This window comes from Emys orbicularis, chromosome 1 (genome assembly GCF_028017835.1).
Source record: "Emys orbicularis isolate rEmyOrb1 chromosome 1, rEmyOrb1.hap1, whole genome shotgun sequence".
Taxonomy (NCBI): Eukaryota; Metazoa; Chordata; order Testudines; family Emydidae; genus Emys; species Emys orbicularis.
Window position 1 is genome coordinate 95,333,359 of NC_088683.1, and position 17,514 is coordinate 95,350,872.

General features: G+C 46.5%; 1 protein-coding gene across 1 annotated transcript; it reads left to right on the top strand.

The window, feature by feature from the left end:
- Positions 1 to 8,013: 8,013 nt before the first annotated feature.
- Positions 8,014 to 15,688, top strand: CENPM (centromere protein M). The gene is made up of 6 exons (XM_065418467.1): positions 8,014 to 8,199; positions 8,956 to 9,035; positions 12,568 to 12,666; positions 13,851 to 13,930; positions 14,445 to 14,536; positions 14,994 to 15,688. Exons 1-6 carry the CDS (start codon positions 8,143 to 8,145, stop codon positions 15,117 to 15,119), a joined length of 534 nt encoding a protein of 177 aa, XP_065274539.1. The 5' UTR covers positions 8,014 to 8,142; the 3' UTR covers positions 15,120 to 15,688.
- Positions 15,689 to 17,514: the final 1,826 nt, after the last annotated feature.

The following is a 17,514-nucleotide window of genomic DNA, read 5'->3' on the forward strand; positions in this document are numbered from 1 at the left end:
CTCCCAGTCCCTATTCAAGCCCAGATTAATGGTGTTAAATTTGCAAATGAATTTTAGTTCTGCTGTTTCTCTTTGAAGTCTGTTTCTGAAGGTTTTTTGTTCAATGATAGTGACTTTTAAATCTGTAATAGAATGACCAGGGAGATTGAAGTGTTCACTTACTGGCTTATGTATGTTACCATTCCTGATGTCCGATTTGTGTCCATTTATTCTTTTGCGGAGGGACTGTCCGGTTTGGCCAATGTACATTGCAGAGGGGCATTGCTGGCACATGATGGCATATATAACATTAGTGGATGTGCAGATGAATGAGCCCTTGATGGTGTGGCTGATGTGGTTGGGTCCTCTGATGGTGTCGCCAGAGTAGATATGGGGACAGAGTAGGCAACGAGGTTTGCTACAGGGATTGGTTCCTGGGTTGGTGTTTCTGTGGTGTGGTGTGTAGTTGCTGGTTGGGGGGTTGTCTGTAAGTGAGGACTGGCCTGCCTCCCAAGGTCTGTGAGAGTGAGGGATCATTTTCCAGGATAGGTTGTAGATCGTGGATAATGCGCTGGAGAGGTTTTAGCTGGGGGCTGTATGTGATGGCCAGTGGTGTTCTGTTATTGTCCTTGTTGGGCCTGTCCTGTAGTAGGTGATTTCTGGGTACCCGTCTTGCTCTGTCAATCTGTTTCCTCACTTCCCCAGGTGGGTATTGTAGTTTTACGAATGCTTGATAAAGATCTTGTAGGTGTTTGTCTCTGTCTGAGGGGTTGGAGCAAATTCGGTTGTATCTTAGGGCTTGGCTGTAGACAATGGATCGTGTGATGTGTCTTGGATGGAAGCTGGAGGCATGTAGGTACATATAGCGGTCAGTAGGTTTCCGGTATAGGGTGGTGTTTATGTGACCATCACTTATTTGCATTGTAGTGTCCAGGAAGTGGATCTCTTGTGTGGACTGGTCCAGGCTGAGGTTGATGGTGGGGTGGAAATTGTTGAAGTCCAGGTGGAATTCTTCAAGGGCCTCCTTTCCGTGGGTCTATATGATGAAGATGTCATCAATGTAGCGCAAGTAGAGGAGGGGCACTAGGGGACGAGAGCTGAGGAAGCGTTGTTCTAAGTCAGCCATAAAAATGTTGGCATACTGTGGGGCCATGCGGGTACCCATAGCAGTGCCACTGACTTGAAGGTATAAGTTGTCCCCAAATCTGAAGTGGTTGTGGGTGAGGACAAAGTCACAAAGCTCAGCCACCAGGCGTGCTGTGGCCTCATCAGGGATACTGTTCTTGACAGCTTGTAGTCCATCCTCATGTGGAATATTGGTGTAAAGTGCTTCTACATCCATGGTGGCCAGGATGGTGTTTTCAGGAAGAACACCAATGCATTGTAGTTTCCTCAGGAAGTCGGTGGTGTCTCGAAGATAGCTGGCAGTGCTGGTAGCGTAGGGTCTGAGGAGAGAGTCCAAATAGCCAGATAATCCTGCTGTAAGAGTGCCAATGCCTGAGATGATGGGGCGTCCAGGGTTTCCGGGTTTATGGATCTTGGGTAGCAGATAGAATACCCCTGGTCGGGGTTCTGGGGGTGTGTCCATGTAGATTTGTTCCCAAACTGTAGCTGGGAATTTCTTGAGCAGATGGTGTAGTTTCTTTTGGTATTCCTCAGTGGGATCAGAGGATAGTGGCCTGTAGAATGTGGTCTTGGAGAGTTGCCTGGCAGCCTCCTGTTCATAATCCGACCTGTTCATTATGACTACAGCACCTCCTTTGTCAGCCCCTTTGATGATAATGTCAGAGTTGTTTCTGAGGCTGTGGATGGCATTGCGTTCTGTGCGGCTGAGGTTATGGGACAAGTGATGTTGTTTGTCCACAATTTCAGCCTGTGCACGTCTGCGGAAGCACTCTATGTAGAGGTCCAGTCTGTCATTTCGACCGTCAGGAGGAGTCCACGCAGAGGATTATCTGCATATGAATACAGTATCTTTCCAGAAAGAACTGTTGAAACAGCTGCATTTGATGCAGCTGAAGCCCTTACCTTTAACATAATTGAAAAGAGCTTTAATACTTAGTTGACCATTTTGGATCATTATCTCCTCACTAATCAAATTATAGAAGAAATAAACTGAAAGGGCATATTTTTGACCATATTAGGAAGAAAAACGAATGGAGTATGGACTGACTGAAGAGCACCACAAAAGCTAAATGAGACAAAAATTGGATTGACATTTTGAAGGGATATTATGTTCCCGGAGCAAATCTTAAAGCAGAGCATTACAAGGCACACTTGAGAAACAGCTAGAAGGGGAAACATGCTCCAAGTCCCTGACAGATGTAAAGAAAGTGGTAGCAGGAACATATTGCTTTGAGCTATTCCTAGGTGAAGCACTGCATGGCAGTTCTTTTGTCATTCTTTGGTGGCCCTAAACTAAAAGAGTGCTTGTTCCAAGTAACCCATACAAGACTCTACACTAACCATGGCTGTGGAGAGAGGATACATTTTCATGTGACCAAACAAAGTGCACATCTGTTTGGCAGTAAGCAGTTCAAAACCCATATATTGTTAAACAAATTGTAATAATAGAAAACAAATTAGAACATTTTCAGGAGGTGGTTTTTTGGTTTTTTTTGGAAGCTTGAGTGCTACATGCTTCTTCAAAAGACTAGACTGTTGGAACTGCAGATCACTAGGACACATTGGTGAGAGTCTGCTGAGGATACTATGCAGCTTGTTATGAGAACTACTATGGATAAGACTGCACCAGACACTGATGAACTGTATACTGTTTGACAGCATAGAAATGCTTTAACTCATTATTATGTGCTAAAATACTGATGAATAACCATGAAACAAAAAAGGATACCAGGGCTGCCGTTTCTTTGATTTCCAGAAAAAACGGCCTGACTCACCACTGTGTTACTCCAGTTTTACACTGATGTAAGTCCATTGATTTCAGTGCAAAACCAGAGTGAGGCAGTAATGAATCAGGCCCTATATATTAATAAAGCATTCGGTATGGTGCCTTGGAACTCGTATGGGACTATAATACCAATTTACAAAGGAGGTCAATATCCTCATCCCCATTTTACGATGGGGAACCCAAGGTACAGAGAGATGAAAGCCCAAGGTCACAATGTGCATTTAAAACTTATATAAAAAAAGATTGGAAGTTTGGGGGTGGTTACATCAAGGTAAAAGTAAGATACTCATCAAGGTAAACAGTACAGATCAGAGTATCTGCTATGTCCAACCTCTGCTGGGCACAGCAGAAATAGGGTTGTCAGGGAACTGGTTAAAGCTCCCTGATTCTCTGCCAAGCCAGGCTTCAGCCTGGGGGTTTTTCCAATCTGCACTAGCTGACTATGGTCCCCAAGGGACCTTCCAGGGACAACTGAGGATTACTGGAGTTCATCATGCTATGGGTTCTGGGGACAGAGGCATAGGAGACACATTGGGGGACTCACACCCAGTTTCCACTCCCTTTGTGCCACCAAGAATCTGGCCCTATAATTTTTACTTCTGGTTTTAACAATGGAGTCGGTTCTGTCATTACTGGGATGCAGCTGGATATGCCCCTTTGCCTCATTGGTCTAAGATAAATAAAATATCCAGTGTCCTGAAGAGGGCTATGTGGAAAATATGCTGATGTGTTTGCCCATAGGCTGGCTTTGGTAAAGATGAACTCATGCCATGCTAGAATGGTACCTCAGTCTTATGTTAAAAAACATGAAGAGAATGTGGTTAACCAAGATGTCCTATAACTTTTTCAATTTTCAGAATGAGTAGCATCTATTGTGTCTTCAGAAACAAGCTGGCACTGTCGGCACTTGCAGAGCTTATAAGGTAATAAGCCATGTGAACTAATATCCAGTTGCCCAAGTCCAGGATCTGCTAGCACAGGTTTGCAAAACTAGATGTGCCTCAAGTTTACAAGCAGGAGGAGCTCCAACAAGAGTCACAAAAATACTTGTGCTTAAATACCCAGTTTCAGCATAATTGATTTCCCCATGGAGAGACTAGCCCTCTGGATGTATATCAGCATATCTCAAATCAAATATTCCAGTGTTTTCATGGTGTGATCTGCCTTCTGGATGCTCTTATAGTTTTAAACAAGGAAACTAATTAGAGAAATCTGGACTGTTATACACAAATCAATCCTCCTTGACCAGCTTTCCTCTTCTTAGTGAGCCTGTATTCCTAGCAGAACTGATTCCCTGTTGCATTGTCTCCTGTGCCATCATTTACACCTGTGCAGTGAATGTAAAATGCTACCATTCTGATTTGGGTGTGTTTAACATTTTCTTGACCCCACTGTAAATGATTACACCAGGTGCAAAGCAGTGGAGAATTAGTCCCAACATCTCCTCATACCCATGGAAATGGGCTCACTGTGAAGTGGTTGTTTTGGGGCACCATCCCTACCCCACCCAAAAAAAAAAGTAAAATAAATTTGCTTTTGTCTGAATTCTTTGTGCCATTCATAACTGTTATACAAGAAAGTTTGATTTACCTCTTCCTTCAGTGCCCCAGATTGCATAGCACATGTTTCAGTAAGAGGCTACAAAGCAGCAGCAGGATTAAAGGGAGAATGCCACTTCTGTGAATTATTTGGCAGTCATAGCAGAGGATCATGGAGCACTTTCTGAAGTGCCCTAATTAATGAGTGCAGGGGTAGCTAAGGAGGGTGAGCATCTTCACTTAAAACGTGGGGACAGGGCAGAAATGAGCAAACAAGAAGAATGGAGACTGAATTCCTCTTACCCCATGAGAGGATAGAGTTGAGATCCAAAGGCAGAGGGAGTCTCTAAAGGGACAGCCCTAGACTGAATAAAAATGGAGGTTGGGTGGGGAGCCTAGCAGTTACCAGATCTCTCCTCCTCTCACACAAAGATAGGAGGGTCTCATATCTAGAAGGTGGTGTGTTGAAGAAGTGCCCACCCACATGGTGCCAAGGTACTCAGATATCATGGCAATGAGCAGAGTAAAAATGCCTAGTATGGACAGTTAGATAACTGTGGAATCAAGATAAACTGTCTAATCAGTGCTGGAGCTCTCAAATTGAAAACCGATGTTTGAAATGCCTGCAGTGACAAGTGGATGAAGCCAGCATGTCCCATACCATGCAATGACCTCATCCCTAGCTACAGCTCTCTCTTTCAATATAGAGAGCAGGGGAGGGGAGGAGTGAGGAGAATCATTTCTCTTATTAACTTGGTGCTGCATCTTTTAGCACATTTTCATTTCTTCAGCAAATAAAAGAACCTTTGTCTTCTCACTCCAACCCCAACTAGCAGCCTCTGGTTATTTAATGCTTCTGTCTGCCTCGAACCTTTGGAACATGCCTGTCTTGGATTCCCTCCCAACTGAATCTGACAGGAACCATAAATATTCTCTGATCTCTTCTGCTTCACCTGTAATTCGCCTAGTGCTGGCAATGAGCTGAGCTGTCTGCCTTTGTCAGGATCAAAACAGGCATCCAAGCCATATGATGTCAGACTATATTACCCACCACAACCACCCTGCCTCTCCTATGAGCACTCAGCAGAGGACAGGGAAAGGTATGGCCTGCAAGTCTGTCCACGCTGTCTTCGTTAGCCCATGACATCATCCTCGAGCCTTCTGAGCCTCTCCCTGCCCCCAAGCATACACAAATACTCCCTATTATGAGGGGTTATAGTTAAAGCTCAGGCAGTGACCCAAGCCCAGCATGAAACAAAGCTGCTAACTATATACAAGATTCAAGCTACCTCTGCATGGACCTGCAGGCAGTGCAGTCAAGCAACAATGGCTGCAGCAAGACAGACTGCAGTTTTATACCTTGGGATCAAGGAGGGTAACTGACTGCCTCTCCAAGGGCATTAGATTGTCAGGTGTCTCTTCAGATTATAATCTCATTACAAATTCATTGTGATAACACAACCTTTATATATTGCTTTACATCTTCAAATTGCTCTGTAAACTAACTGATTCATATCAGTGATACTATAAGCAAAAGAGCAGGATGCCTGGGTGGTAAGTGAATGGGAGAGCTCCAGGGGAAATCCCGCAGGATGTGGTAGTAGGATTTAGCCCTTTTCCATCATCTAAACTCTTCACAAACACGAATGAATGAATCCACTCAGCAGTCTTAGGAGGCAGGTAGGGACTATTAAACCCATTTTACTGATGAAGAACTGAGGCACAGACAGGTTAAGTGACTTGCTGAAAGTCAGAGGGAATCCATGTGAGAGTGAAGATTACACCAAATGAGTTCCTGGCTCTCAATCCTCTCATCAGTCTATGCCTCTCTGCTGGTGCTGGCAAACAACTAGGATCACTTGTCTCTGGGTCAGTAGTCAGACAATAACTAAGCACTGTACTGAGGTTCTGTGCTGCAGATAGTGAGGAAGAGGACTGGAAAACATTCACTTCCCATCTCAATTGTTGATTAGTGTTGCTGTGTGCTGTTAAATATCTTTTGTATTTCATCCTAAAGGTAGATGCATTTTAATAGTGAGAAAATTACTTATAGTTTGCACGTAGCAGTGGCGTCTTATGACGGTTTTAGTAAGGCATGCAACAACTTACATGTTTAGGTGGTCCAAAATGGCATCCTCCATGTGGCATGACCTCACGTATCCGATCACACCTGGGTTGAGATCACGCTGTGCAGAGGATGCCATTTTGTTCTACAAATGCAGTGTGACGTTACATCCCGACAAATGCCATCCTTCATGAGGACTGGACAGTCATCCTGAGCGCTGTCAGCTGGACAACATACAGCCAGCCACTCAAGCATGCAGGCAAGGCAAGCCTTGTATACAGACAGCATGCCACTGGTGTGTAACTCCTTCCCTTTCTTGCCTAAACCCCCAATCGGTTTTTTTAATTCTTATTTCCCCCTAGGAGCATTAATCTGTGTTTGTTTTCCCTTCTGTAAAATAGAGCTAATACTCATCCTCCCAGCCCACCTCATAAGGTTGTTGTGGTTAGTTAATATCTGTATAAACACCAGGCATCTATAGAATCAAAGAACTGGAAGGGACCTCGAGAGGTCCGAGGTCATCTAGTCCAGTCTCCTGCAGTCAAGGCAGGACTAAGTATTATCTAGACCAGTGGTTCTCAAACTAACTGCTTTGTAGTACCTGGATAGAAAGCACCTACAGAACTGCCAAGTATTATTTATTATTATGAACGTCCAAACTGAGTGACCATTATGTATGACTAATGCCAGTGGTGTCCCAATACCACATTAATTCAGAGATGGCAACTGGTGGCCATGGGGCTGCATCTGACCAGCCAGGTCATTTTATTTGGCCCATCACAGCCCCACTTGGGGCAGGCGACCCAGTGGCACCAGGAAAGGCGCAGGGCACTGCGGGGGAACGCCTCGCCTGGCACAGGAGCCACTTCTGTGGGGTGAGCTTGCTCTCCAGTCCCCCCTCCGGGGCAGAACTTGACCCCAGCCTCCCGTGCCCCGACTCACCCCTGGGCTAATGAGCCAGGCTACTGGCATCAGGGGCGAGGAGAAGCCTAGTGAGGCGGGGCCAGCAGCTTATATTGCCCCCAACCGAAAACCCTGGGCCAGGGGACTGACAGGCCCTGACCAGAAGAGCCCTGCGCAGGCTCCAAAGCGGGTCTGTTGGGCCAACCTCCCCCGTCCCTCTAACGCGAAGCTGGGACCCAGGCGGCTCAGACACGGGCCGGCGGCACAAACACACCAGGCACGTGCAGCCCGCCGCAAGCCGCACGCGCAGGAACACGGCCCCGGATCACCCCTAGCGAGACTGCGCTGCGCAAGCAGCACCAGGGGAGGGGGAGTGACGCGCGCACCAGACAGTCACGCGCCGGGAGACCGAAGTAAGGTAACGGAAGCGAACTGCACACACACGCGCAGCGCGCGGACCCTCACGCCGCACCAAGGAAGCGCACACAGCACGCGGCGTGATTCTCCGGCGGGCGCACGCACGCGCACACACACATACACACACACATACAGCTGCGCATGCGCGTCGCTCAACCTCACACTTCCCCCTGGCCCCTCCCGCCCGTATAGGCGCACATGCGCAGTGGCGTGCGTTGATCTCGCTCCGCGTACGCTGCGTGCGTTGGGCGGTCCGGCGGGTGATGACGCAGCACGTGGTGGCGGTTTGAAATCCTGGCGCGGCAGAGGCCGCGCGGTACTTTGCAGTGATGTCGCTTGTGAGGCCCTTCGATAAACTCCCGACGCTCAACTCGGCCGCTATCTTGGTAGGTCTGTGAGGAATCCGTGTCCCGTCCCCTTCCCGGGGCGCCCGGGACCAACCTCCCCGTTACCGCCGCATCCGTCCAGTTAACCGTATGCTTCGGTTAACGCCCTACGTCCTGATTGGTGCTCTGACTTTAGTATGCAAACAAGTCGCCCTGCCTCCCCAGGGCCCTGTGCTGATAGGCGGGGAGGCTTGTTTGCCCCGCCCCTCAGGGCGACTGTGGGCAGGTCTCGTGCCTCCCCTCTGGCTAAGCAGGATCATGTCTGGTCAGTACTTGCACAGCGGGCCCGGTTGGAGCAGGGGCTGGTGGGGTGACTGGGCCATGCGTGCTCTGTGGATGGCTACCTGAGCCCCAGCCTGACCGTGCGGGATGCGGCACTATCGAGGACACCTTCTCTGCTGGGCTACAACACTGACACCCTGGTCACCTTTGTTCTCCTTAACCTGTGCTAGGTGTTTCCCTAGTGCCAGGGGCTTGAGAGTCCTGCACAGCTGGACACATGTGCCTGGGGACTGATGGGCGCAGGCCCAAAATGTAGGGCCAGGTGGCTGCAACCTCTCCCCACAGATGTGCTGTTTGCTGTTAACCAGCTGCCCCATCCTGCCCCAGAGGTGGCTGCCTGTGTGTGAACCATCTTCCCTGAGCCTTGTAGTTCATAACGTGCCCTGGGACCTCTCAAGGTGAAGGGCACTAGCTAGTGACTTCCCCCCATCTTTTGGTTGCATCTCTTACAAGTCATTTTCCCTTCCTGAGCAGTTGGTGGGCACGGATGAAAGTCAGCAGCAGCAGCTAGCAGAGGCAATTCTTAAGGAGAAAAAAAACTTCAAGATAAATATGTAAGTGATGGAAAAGGGTGGAACAAAAATCTTCCCAATTCAATTCTGAAATTATTCTTTACCAAGGTTTATTTGTGTCCTTTTTTTTTTTTTCTTTTCTTTTCTTCTAGACTCAGTCTCAAGTTGAGATCTGGTCAGATAGGCTTGTGGAAGTAGTATTGGTTATGGCAGATTAAGTTAAAACTGAGGCACTGCAGGAAATGGATAGTGACTCAGTAGGGCTGCATCTGCGCTTGTCAAATGCAGACCTGAAGCTCACTCACGGGTGCAATCTCCCCGGTGGTAGCAATGGAATCCAGTGTAGTCCAAGGGCGTTCACTTCAAGGACAGAATTTGCTTTTCTGAACCCCCAGAGCACAATATTGCATCGATGTGGTTGTGCAACTGCAAGTTACAACTTCTCAGTAGGATTTAGGTCCATGTACAAGAGACAAGTTGCATTTTCTTCAGGAAATAGCAGCCCACACCTGATTAGAGGGGGAGAATACTTAGCCCTCTGTGGAATGGTCTACCCTGAAGCTGGGGACATGCCTCCTGGTGTGGGCAGACAGACTTGCACTATCTCTGCTCAAGCTAACACACTAAAAATAGCTGTGTGGCAACGGCCACCTGGGTCTGAGCTTGGGTGCCTAACCCAAGCCACAACCTGTGCCGCGACAGCCCTGCTGCTATTTTTAGTGTGCTAGCACGAGTCTGTCTGCCCTCCCTGATACCATCTGCAGTGTAGACATACCCCATATGTAGCCCAGGTGCTTGAAGATCAGTGCTGGGTGCAGTATAAGCATCTAAATAGATTTTTTTTTTTTTTTGGTCTGTATGTGGGTCTTCCATCCAAAAATGGAAACTCTCTGAAATCAACAGGAGGAATCAGGCAGGTGTAATGCCTCACACTACTTTAAACTGATTAGATTTCAAGTTTCCTTGTAAAATGTCCACTAGCTACAATTCTTGTCCTACACGCATCCTTTTGTTATGTTATTCCTCCTCACATTATTGATTTGCATTTGGAATTTTAACTCCAGCTTAAATGATAACTTCTGTCTGGGAATTCCCTTTGTTGCTAATGTAATGACTTTGGCAATTATATCCACAAGAGGAAATGCATTAACTTGGATTTTTGGGAGAAGGGTATATTTCTCTCGCTGCTGCAGCACTAGTGATTCTAGAGCAGTATAATTGTCCTCCAGAACTCCTGAGAAACTTCCAAAATCCATAACATTGTTTGGACCATTCAAGTCAATTGGCAAGTGTGTTGCCTGATCTATTGATTGTAGGTGAATTACATTACCGGTTTAGTTTCCACAATTAGCACTCTGGAATTTGGTAGGTTCTTGTCCCAAGGTTAGGCCAAGTATTATCAGAATTACTGTTCAGCTGGGAGCTCCAATGTGCACAGACAGCAATGACAACACTCACACTTAGGAAAAACCTTCTGTATTTGTAATAATTTTATTAACACAATCAGCAAAATCACAAATGCTCCAACCAAGCAAGGTAGGTAGATATAATACAGAATGAGTGGAGCATCCCTATACTTCTACCATCCCTTGCAGAACAACCTGAAGTGTTAGGTATCGTCTTTCCCCCTCACTATCATCACCATCATCAATGGTCATCACCCTGACATCTCCCCAGGCACACAGGCCAGGGTACAGGCAGGTTACATGGCATTCTTGTGGTCAGACATCTGCTGATGTCTCTAGCTTAAAATATCCCAAGCTGATATAAACTAGCATCTTGTGGTTACCTGTCAGCAGTTTAGTCATTACCACATTCTGTCTTGTGATATCTTATGATCTATGGTTGGTCTTTGTTAGCTACTTACGCTTAAAGTTTTTTGGGCCTTATGCCCTAATTAGTTTAGCTAAGCTATTGGCCTACAAGCATCAAGACCTGTAAGACCACTGCATTACTGCCTTAACTTTATACCTTTGCCTCACCTAGCAAATACCTATAAGCTGTAAGTGTTACAAAGGTACAAGATTTGCCAGATATCATCAACTGTGCTGGGGACCTCCAAACCATTCTGATTGTAATTCAGCCATGGAGACCTTCCAAAATGTGCAGCTCCACTTCTTAAACATGATAAAAGCCACTAGATCTGTCCCTGAACTTTTCCATAAATGTCATCTGAAGTTTTTAAGCCAAATTATTTTTGACAAATGGTGTTACAAACAAAAGTATTTTCCAGAGACAGTTTTCACCCCTGACTTTTAAACTCTCATATCTCAGAAATGACTTCCAATTTTTTTTCAAAATCTGGCCAAAAAGATTCTCCCTTAGCCACACCTAAAACACACTCTGTTGGAAGCCGAAAAGATCACTTTTTGAGCATTGCAGGGGTGGTTATCATTAGATATACCATAGAGAGCTGGTTAGAAGTTTTAACTGGGAAGATGCTACACTCTCTGTAATACAGTATTTTTTTTATCTATGTATCTCCTAACTTACAGAGCCTCAAGGTACTTTACAGTAGGGGTTCTCAAACTGGGGTTGGGACCTCTCACGGGGTCACAAGGTTCTTACATGGGGGGGTTGCGAGCTGTCTGCCTCGACCCCAAACCCTGCTTTGCCTCCAGCATTTATAATGGTGTTAAATATATAAAAAAAGTGGTTTTAATTTATAAGGAGGGGTTGCACGCAGAGGCTTGCTATGTGAAAGGGGTCACCAGTACAAAAGTTTGAGAACCACTGATTTACAGGATAGTCATGTGCTACTGAAGTAGACTGTGATGTAGAATGCAAAGCACTATTTACTGACATTATCCTACACACATGCAGTGTTGCCAAGTAAGTACAGTGCTTCATTCAACTGTAGTTACATGAGAAATTTTAGGCCCCTAAAATGTAATTATTGTAATGGAAAGACAAACTGTATCATGCTGTTCTATTAGATGTGCTATGTGTAAAATATCTTATTTAAACGAACCAAAGCCACAGCTGGCAGAGCATTAAAGGATCCTATGATGAACACATTTGGTGTATAGTTCGCTCAGAAGTAAACTCTGTAGCCAGTCCATATCTGGTACAAGACCATGACAGCTACTTGATTTGAAGTTGATCAAGGAGACCAGGGCTAACACCCTCCTTCTGACAACTAAAAAAGGAAAAACAAAAAACAACCCTGCTGTCACTAATGACTCTGGTCTACATCTCATCTGAAAGATGGACCTCTAACAGCACACAGTTCCTGATACCTTGCTAGGGCTTTTATAGGGAAGAGTACAGTACGAATCCTTGGAGAAAGCTATTGTCATACGGAATGGCCTCATTAAGCAGCTTGGAGGGAACAAAGTTTATGCTACCAAATGTCAATTGTGGCTGTTAATGACTATGAATAGGCTTATGGGGGACACCAGGAGTGCCATTTAACCAAGCAATGAGTCTCATCAACTGCTTATAGCCATTGAAATGCATGGCACTAAATCTACTCTTGCTAACCATTCTAGCTAAGTAAGTGGCTGGCGAAATGGATTCTGCTTTGCCACTCTATTCAGTTTGGGTAAACCTGCAAACTTATTTTGTCTTTCAGCCACGTGGCGACCTCCCTCCCTTTACCTGCTGAGAGAGATCATATCCGGCCCCGGATTGATCTGATTGCCTTTATGATTAACATGCAAAGCAAACACAGGTAAATGCAGAAGGGGTTGGAATAGCGGAGGGAGAACTTGAGGAAGGAGTTAGTTGTCAGTTTAACCTGGGGTAAACTGATCCAGCAGCTGCATCATTGTGATGGTTAGAAACCCACGGAGCCATTGGCTTTCAAACACTGGACTTGCTGTAGTGGAACAGATCAATAATTCCTCCAGCAGTTATCCTGCCTATGGCAATGAATAAATAATGTGAAACCTGCTTTCCTTTAACACACCTAATTGTGCAGTGCTCTGCCATACCAAGGAGGGTGGAATTTCTTTCTGATAGCGCTAGTAATCTGCTTATGTAGAGTCAGGTGCATGAAATATGAAAATTTACCATCTGTAAAATGGAAACAACATACAAGTTGGTGGTGGGTGTTACGGTGTTCTGATAGCTGGCCTACCCTAGGCAGTCTTAATTAACAGTCAGATCTGAGTCAATGGTGTGTGCAGGTACTCTTTATGATGGAATTGCTAAACCAGGTCCCTCTGGGATTGGAGCTCCATCAGTCAGCAGGACTAACATGATCTTTGATCTTTGTCTATCTTATCCCTTACCTCTCTCAGCTGTACCATTGCACCTCAGTGTTGATACAAAGAGAAATCCAATCCTGTTTGTATTTTTATAATGAGGATAAAACCTCATTGCTGGGAAAGGTAAGAGTGTTGCCAAAGCTGCTTCATTTGTGACCTTTGATTCTGGACTCGAACAGGTCTTCAAAAGTAACAGGTCACACTGGACAGCCATCCAGATGAAAGTCATTATAAAATACAAGGACTGGGATTTTCAAAGAAGACTAAAAGAATTAGGTGCCCAGTGGGATTTGGATGCCTAACTTCCTTGGGCTCCTTAAAGATCTCCACCAAGACATTCATTCATTTGAACAGTATCCTCTTACTCTTGAGTTTTATTCTCCTTTCTGTCTATTTCATGGCTTCTCTAGCACCCATCATTAGTATCTAAGCACAAAGAGGAGAGACTTTGACAGGCATAAATGGCAGCTACACCCAAGTCCTTCTGACTTTCAGTAGGAGGTGGATGTCCATCTGCTATTTGTGCCTTTGAAAGTCTCTCCTTTTGTGCTGCTCTGGCTTCCTGGTGTGCTGGTGACGGTACTAGCACTAGCCTAACCTCTGGTTTAACTGGATTATATGTGTTTTTTCTTTCCTTTTCCATCAGTTTTAGGAATGTTGAAGCTTCACTATCACACATGGATGCCAACTTCTTCCTTGGGAAAGTGTGCTTCCTCATCACAGGTGGTATGTATGCTGAGTATCCACCTTTTTCTTTCTCCTCCTCCTTCCAGTGTTTCATCACTTCTTCTTCTACTCCTTAAAACACCTGGAATGGCTTCACCTTAAACAAAACAAGCCAACAGCTTGTCACAGAAGCTTTTCTTTAAATGTTGCTGAATCTCCTCTCTTTTCCCCAGCTCAGAACATGTTTCTGCCCTCACTTGGTCCTTCCCTTCATTTCCTCCAATCAGGCGTCTCTTTTCTGCCCATGCCCCCATGGATATGAATTGCAAGATTGATTTGTATAGAACTGCAAAGTGTCTTCCCATGGACTTTTCTTAATGGTAGTCTCAATGCCATTCTGTTTGACCTGCTCATTACTGCCTGAATGAGCTTTGCTATTATGAGGACTATGCTGTATGCTAGATTTGGATCATTTGTGGAGCTAAACATTCCTCAATGCTCTTCTCCACTGGGGATGGGCTGTGGAATATTGCAAAACTCTCCCTAATGCCTTCCTGTTTTCTCTCTGGTGAAGTTGGTAGGATGAATCACTGCAGCGTAGAGATGAATGCTGTCCGGAAACTGGGAAACCTCTACTGCAGCCCTGTCCTATTCTGTGAGCTGGATGTAAGGATGCTTAATTTTTGGGAGGGGTTAATCAACTGTTGCTGATTGAAGGGCTGGGGGAAGAGAGCTTGCATAATGGAAATGGCTTGCTGCTCCCTTGCACATAGTTGGTCATCCTGAATCTAGTGAATACCTCCCCTACCTTCCCTCATCAACCCTGTGGCTCTGCTGCCCCTTTTCACTCCTCCTTCCCTCTCCCCAATCTCATACCAGTGGGTTTGGGTCCACAGTATTTCTTCAAAGGGGCTTTCAATCTTTGTGACTCTGCCCCCTCCTTCCCACTGGTCCTAGACAAGTAGGTGAGCAGGTTTGGGAACCTCCATGTCTAGTTGATCTGGGTCCCACTTAACTTTGGTTCCTGCCTGTGCCTCAGCACCAACTAGATTTTCATTTCCGTCCCTTTATTTTTAAATAACTTGTGGGTTTTGGTATTTTTTTTTTCTCCCTCTGCTTCCAGTCTGAAGGAATCAGAGTTGCCACAGCTCAGCGGCTGCTCCGGATGTTGCAGATCTGCGCTGGTCACATGCCGGGGGTTTCTGCCCTCTTCTTCAGTTCTTTGATGAAAAGCTCCATTGATGAGTAACCTTGATGTAAATCCATTGCCATTCTTCCTGTCCACACTCTGATGCTGTTTCAAACTGCAGAAATAGACGGAAATGGGAATTTTATTGAGACGCTTTTTCTGTTGATTTGTAATGAGGCCAGCTCATCCCATGCTGCTCCTTGCTTTTGTTACCTTTATAGGAAAAGCTTAGTTCCTGTTTGGTGGGTGGTGGCTGGAGCCGTACTAGTGAATCTCCTTTCACTCCTAGGTCCCAGTTTGAATTAACCCCGTTTGTTAGTGACCAAGAGCTGTGTAGCCTTCTAATTGCTGTATGGGAAGTGGGAGATGGCCATGTCCTTAGGTCAGTGTGTATCATAGCAGGTAGGTGTACTTCAGAGGCACAGCAGTCATGGAGAGAAGTATCAGAAGTCTGCAAGGCTTCTGCCTAGTACCAATGGACTATTTCACCAGGGAGAAAATAGGAAAGCATTAGGAAGAGTTTTTGCAGTATTCAAATTGAAATAGGGCACTTCTCTCAAATGCAAAACACTCACTTACCCATAAAGCCCCTTAAAGGTAGGGTTACCATATTTAAAAAATAAAAAAAGAGGACACTCCACGGGGCCCTGGCCCCGCCCCTTTCCCACCCCGCCCCCGCCCCTTCTCCGCCCATTCCCCAAAGTCCCCGCCCTAACTCCCCCTCCTCCCACTCCCAGCCACGGGGAAAGGGCTGCCCGAGCGCTACCGGCTTCACGGTTTGCCGGGCAGCCCCCAGACCCTGCGCCCCCGGCCGGCGCTTCCCCAGCGCAGCTGGAGCCCAGGAGGGGAAGTGCCCAGCCGGGGGCGCAGGGTCTGGAGGCTGCCTGGCAAACCGTGAAGCCGGTAGCACTCGGGCTTCGGGCAGCCCCCATGCCTCCGGACCCTGCGCCCCCGGCCGGGCACTTCCCCTCCCGGGCTCCGGCTGCTGTGCTCCTCCCCTGACTCTTTGGCTCTGTTTAAAACCGAGCTGCCCGAGCGCTACTGGCTTCGGGCAGCCCCCATGCCTCTAGACCCTGCGCCCCCGGAGCCCGGGAGGGGAAGTGCCCAGCCGGCGGCTCAGGGTCCGGAAGCATGGGGGCTGCCCGAAGCCGGTAGCGCTCGGGCAGCTCGGCTTTAAACAGAGCCGAAGAGTCAGGGGAGGAGCACAGCAGCTGCGGGAGGGGAAGTGTCCGGCCGGCGGTATTTTTCCCAGACATGTTCGGCTTTTTGGCAGTTCCCCCCCGGACGGGGGTTTGATTACCAAAAAGCCGGACATGTCCGGGAAAAAATGGACGTATGGTAACCCTGCTTAAAGGAAGGAAGCCAGTTTAGTAGCCACCATACATACAGCAGTTGGCAGTAATGAACAAGCAGTTGGGGGATATGCAAAGAAAGATTGGCCTAGCCTTTCTAATCCCCAAATATCTAAGCAGAGAGGGAGGAGGGGCTTAAAGGAGACAGCCCAGCAATTTGGCGTTTTTTCTTTCTTTGAAAAAAATGGTCATCTTTTGTTATATACCCCCAGCAAACTGCCTGGCAGGTAACAACAACCCCCAACCCCCCCTCTCCCCCCCCCCCCCCACCACCACACACACCTGACTAATGAGTCTGACGGTCACATTCAATGCTGTGCCACTGCAAGTCAAAAAGTCTCCACAGGGCAGAGAGAATATCAGAGCATCAGAGGAGGTGGGGGAGTGTTGCTAGTCCAGGTGTGTGTATGGGGGCATGGATTTGCTCAGTGCAGTGGTGAAAGTGTGTCTATTACACAGAAAAGTGCAGAAGTCACTCTTCAATGAGTTTTATTATTAGTTCTAAAAGTAAAGATCCACAGAATGGTTCCTCTCTAACAAAGTTTGATTTCAAGTGGCCTAACATTCAGAATTGCTGAGTGCCTCTGAAAGTCAGGCCCTTAATCTGCATTCCTCTAGCTTCCCTGGATCTTGTGCCATCTCTGCTCTTTCTTCATGGGTGGAAAGGTGTAATGTGGCTAACCTGGCTATAAACATGCTGCATAACATGTTTTTACATTTGCCTATAAACATTTTACATTTGCCTACATGTGCCTATAAACCCCAAAGTCAGACTATACTTGTCAAGACATAAATAGCAGTAGCTGTATTGGGAATATACCATGAATCTGATACTATGTGCTGGAATATTAAGTTAATAAAATGTGGAATATCTTAAAAACTAGTCCAGACCCCCTCTAGTCTCTGGTAACATTCACTTATATGTAGTGTGGGTGTGCTGGGAAAACAGTAGGTATTTTTCATCAGTGGTGTAGCTACACTGGTGCCGTGCTACCAACAGTGTAAACTGAGTGCGGGAGTTCTTACCACCGTGTTTAGCTTCTGTTGTATTAACTTGAGATGGGTTGCAATTACCACTTCAATCCACAAGATGGTGCTAAGAC

Bases quoted from the DNA above. Each gene is read 5' to 3' on its own strand.
- CENPM (XM_065418467.1), top strand. From the start codon at position 8,143: ATGTCGCTTGTGAGGCCCTTCGATAAACTCCCGACGCTCAACTCGGCC. The intron at 9,036-12,567 runs GTAAGTGATGGA...TTTGTCTTTCAG, and splicing joins AAAAACTTCAAGATAAATAT to CCACGTGGCGACCTCCCTCC. The intron at 14,537-14,993 runs GTAAGGATGCTT...CTCTGCTTCCAG, and splicing joins TCCTATTCTGTGAGCTGGAT to TCTGAAGGAATCAGAGTTGC.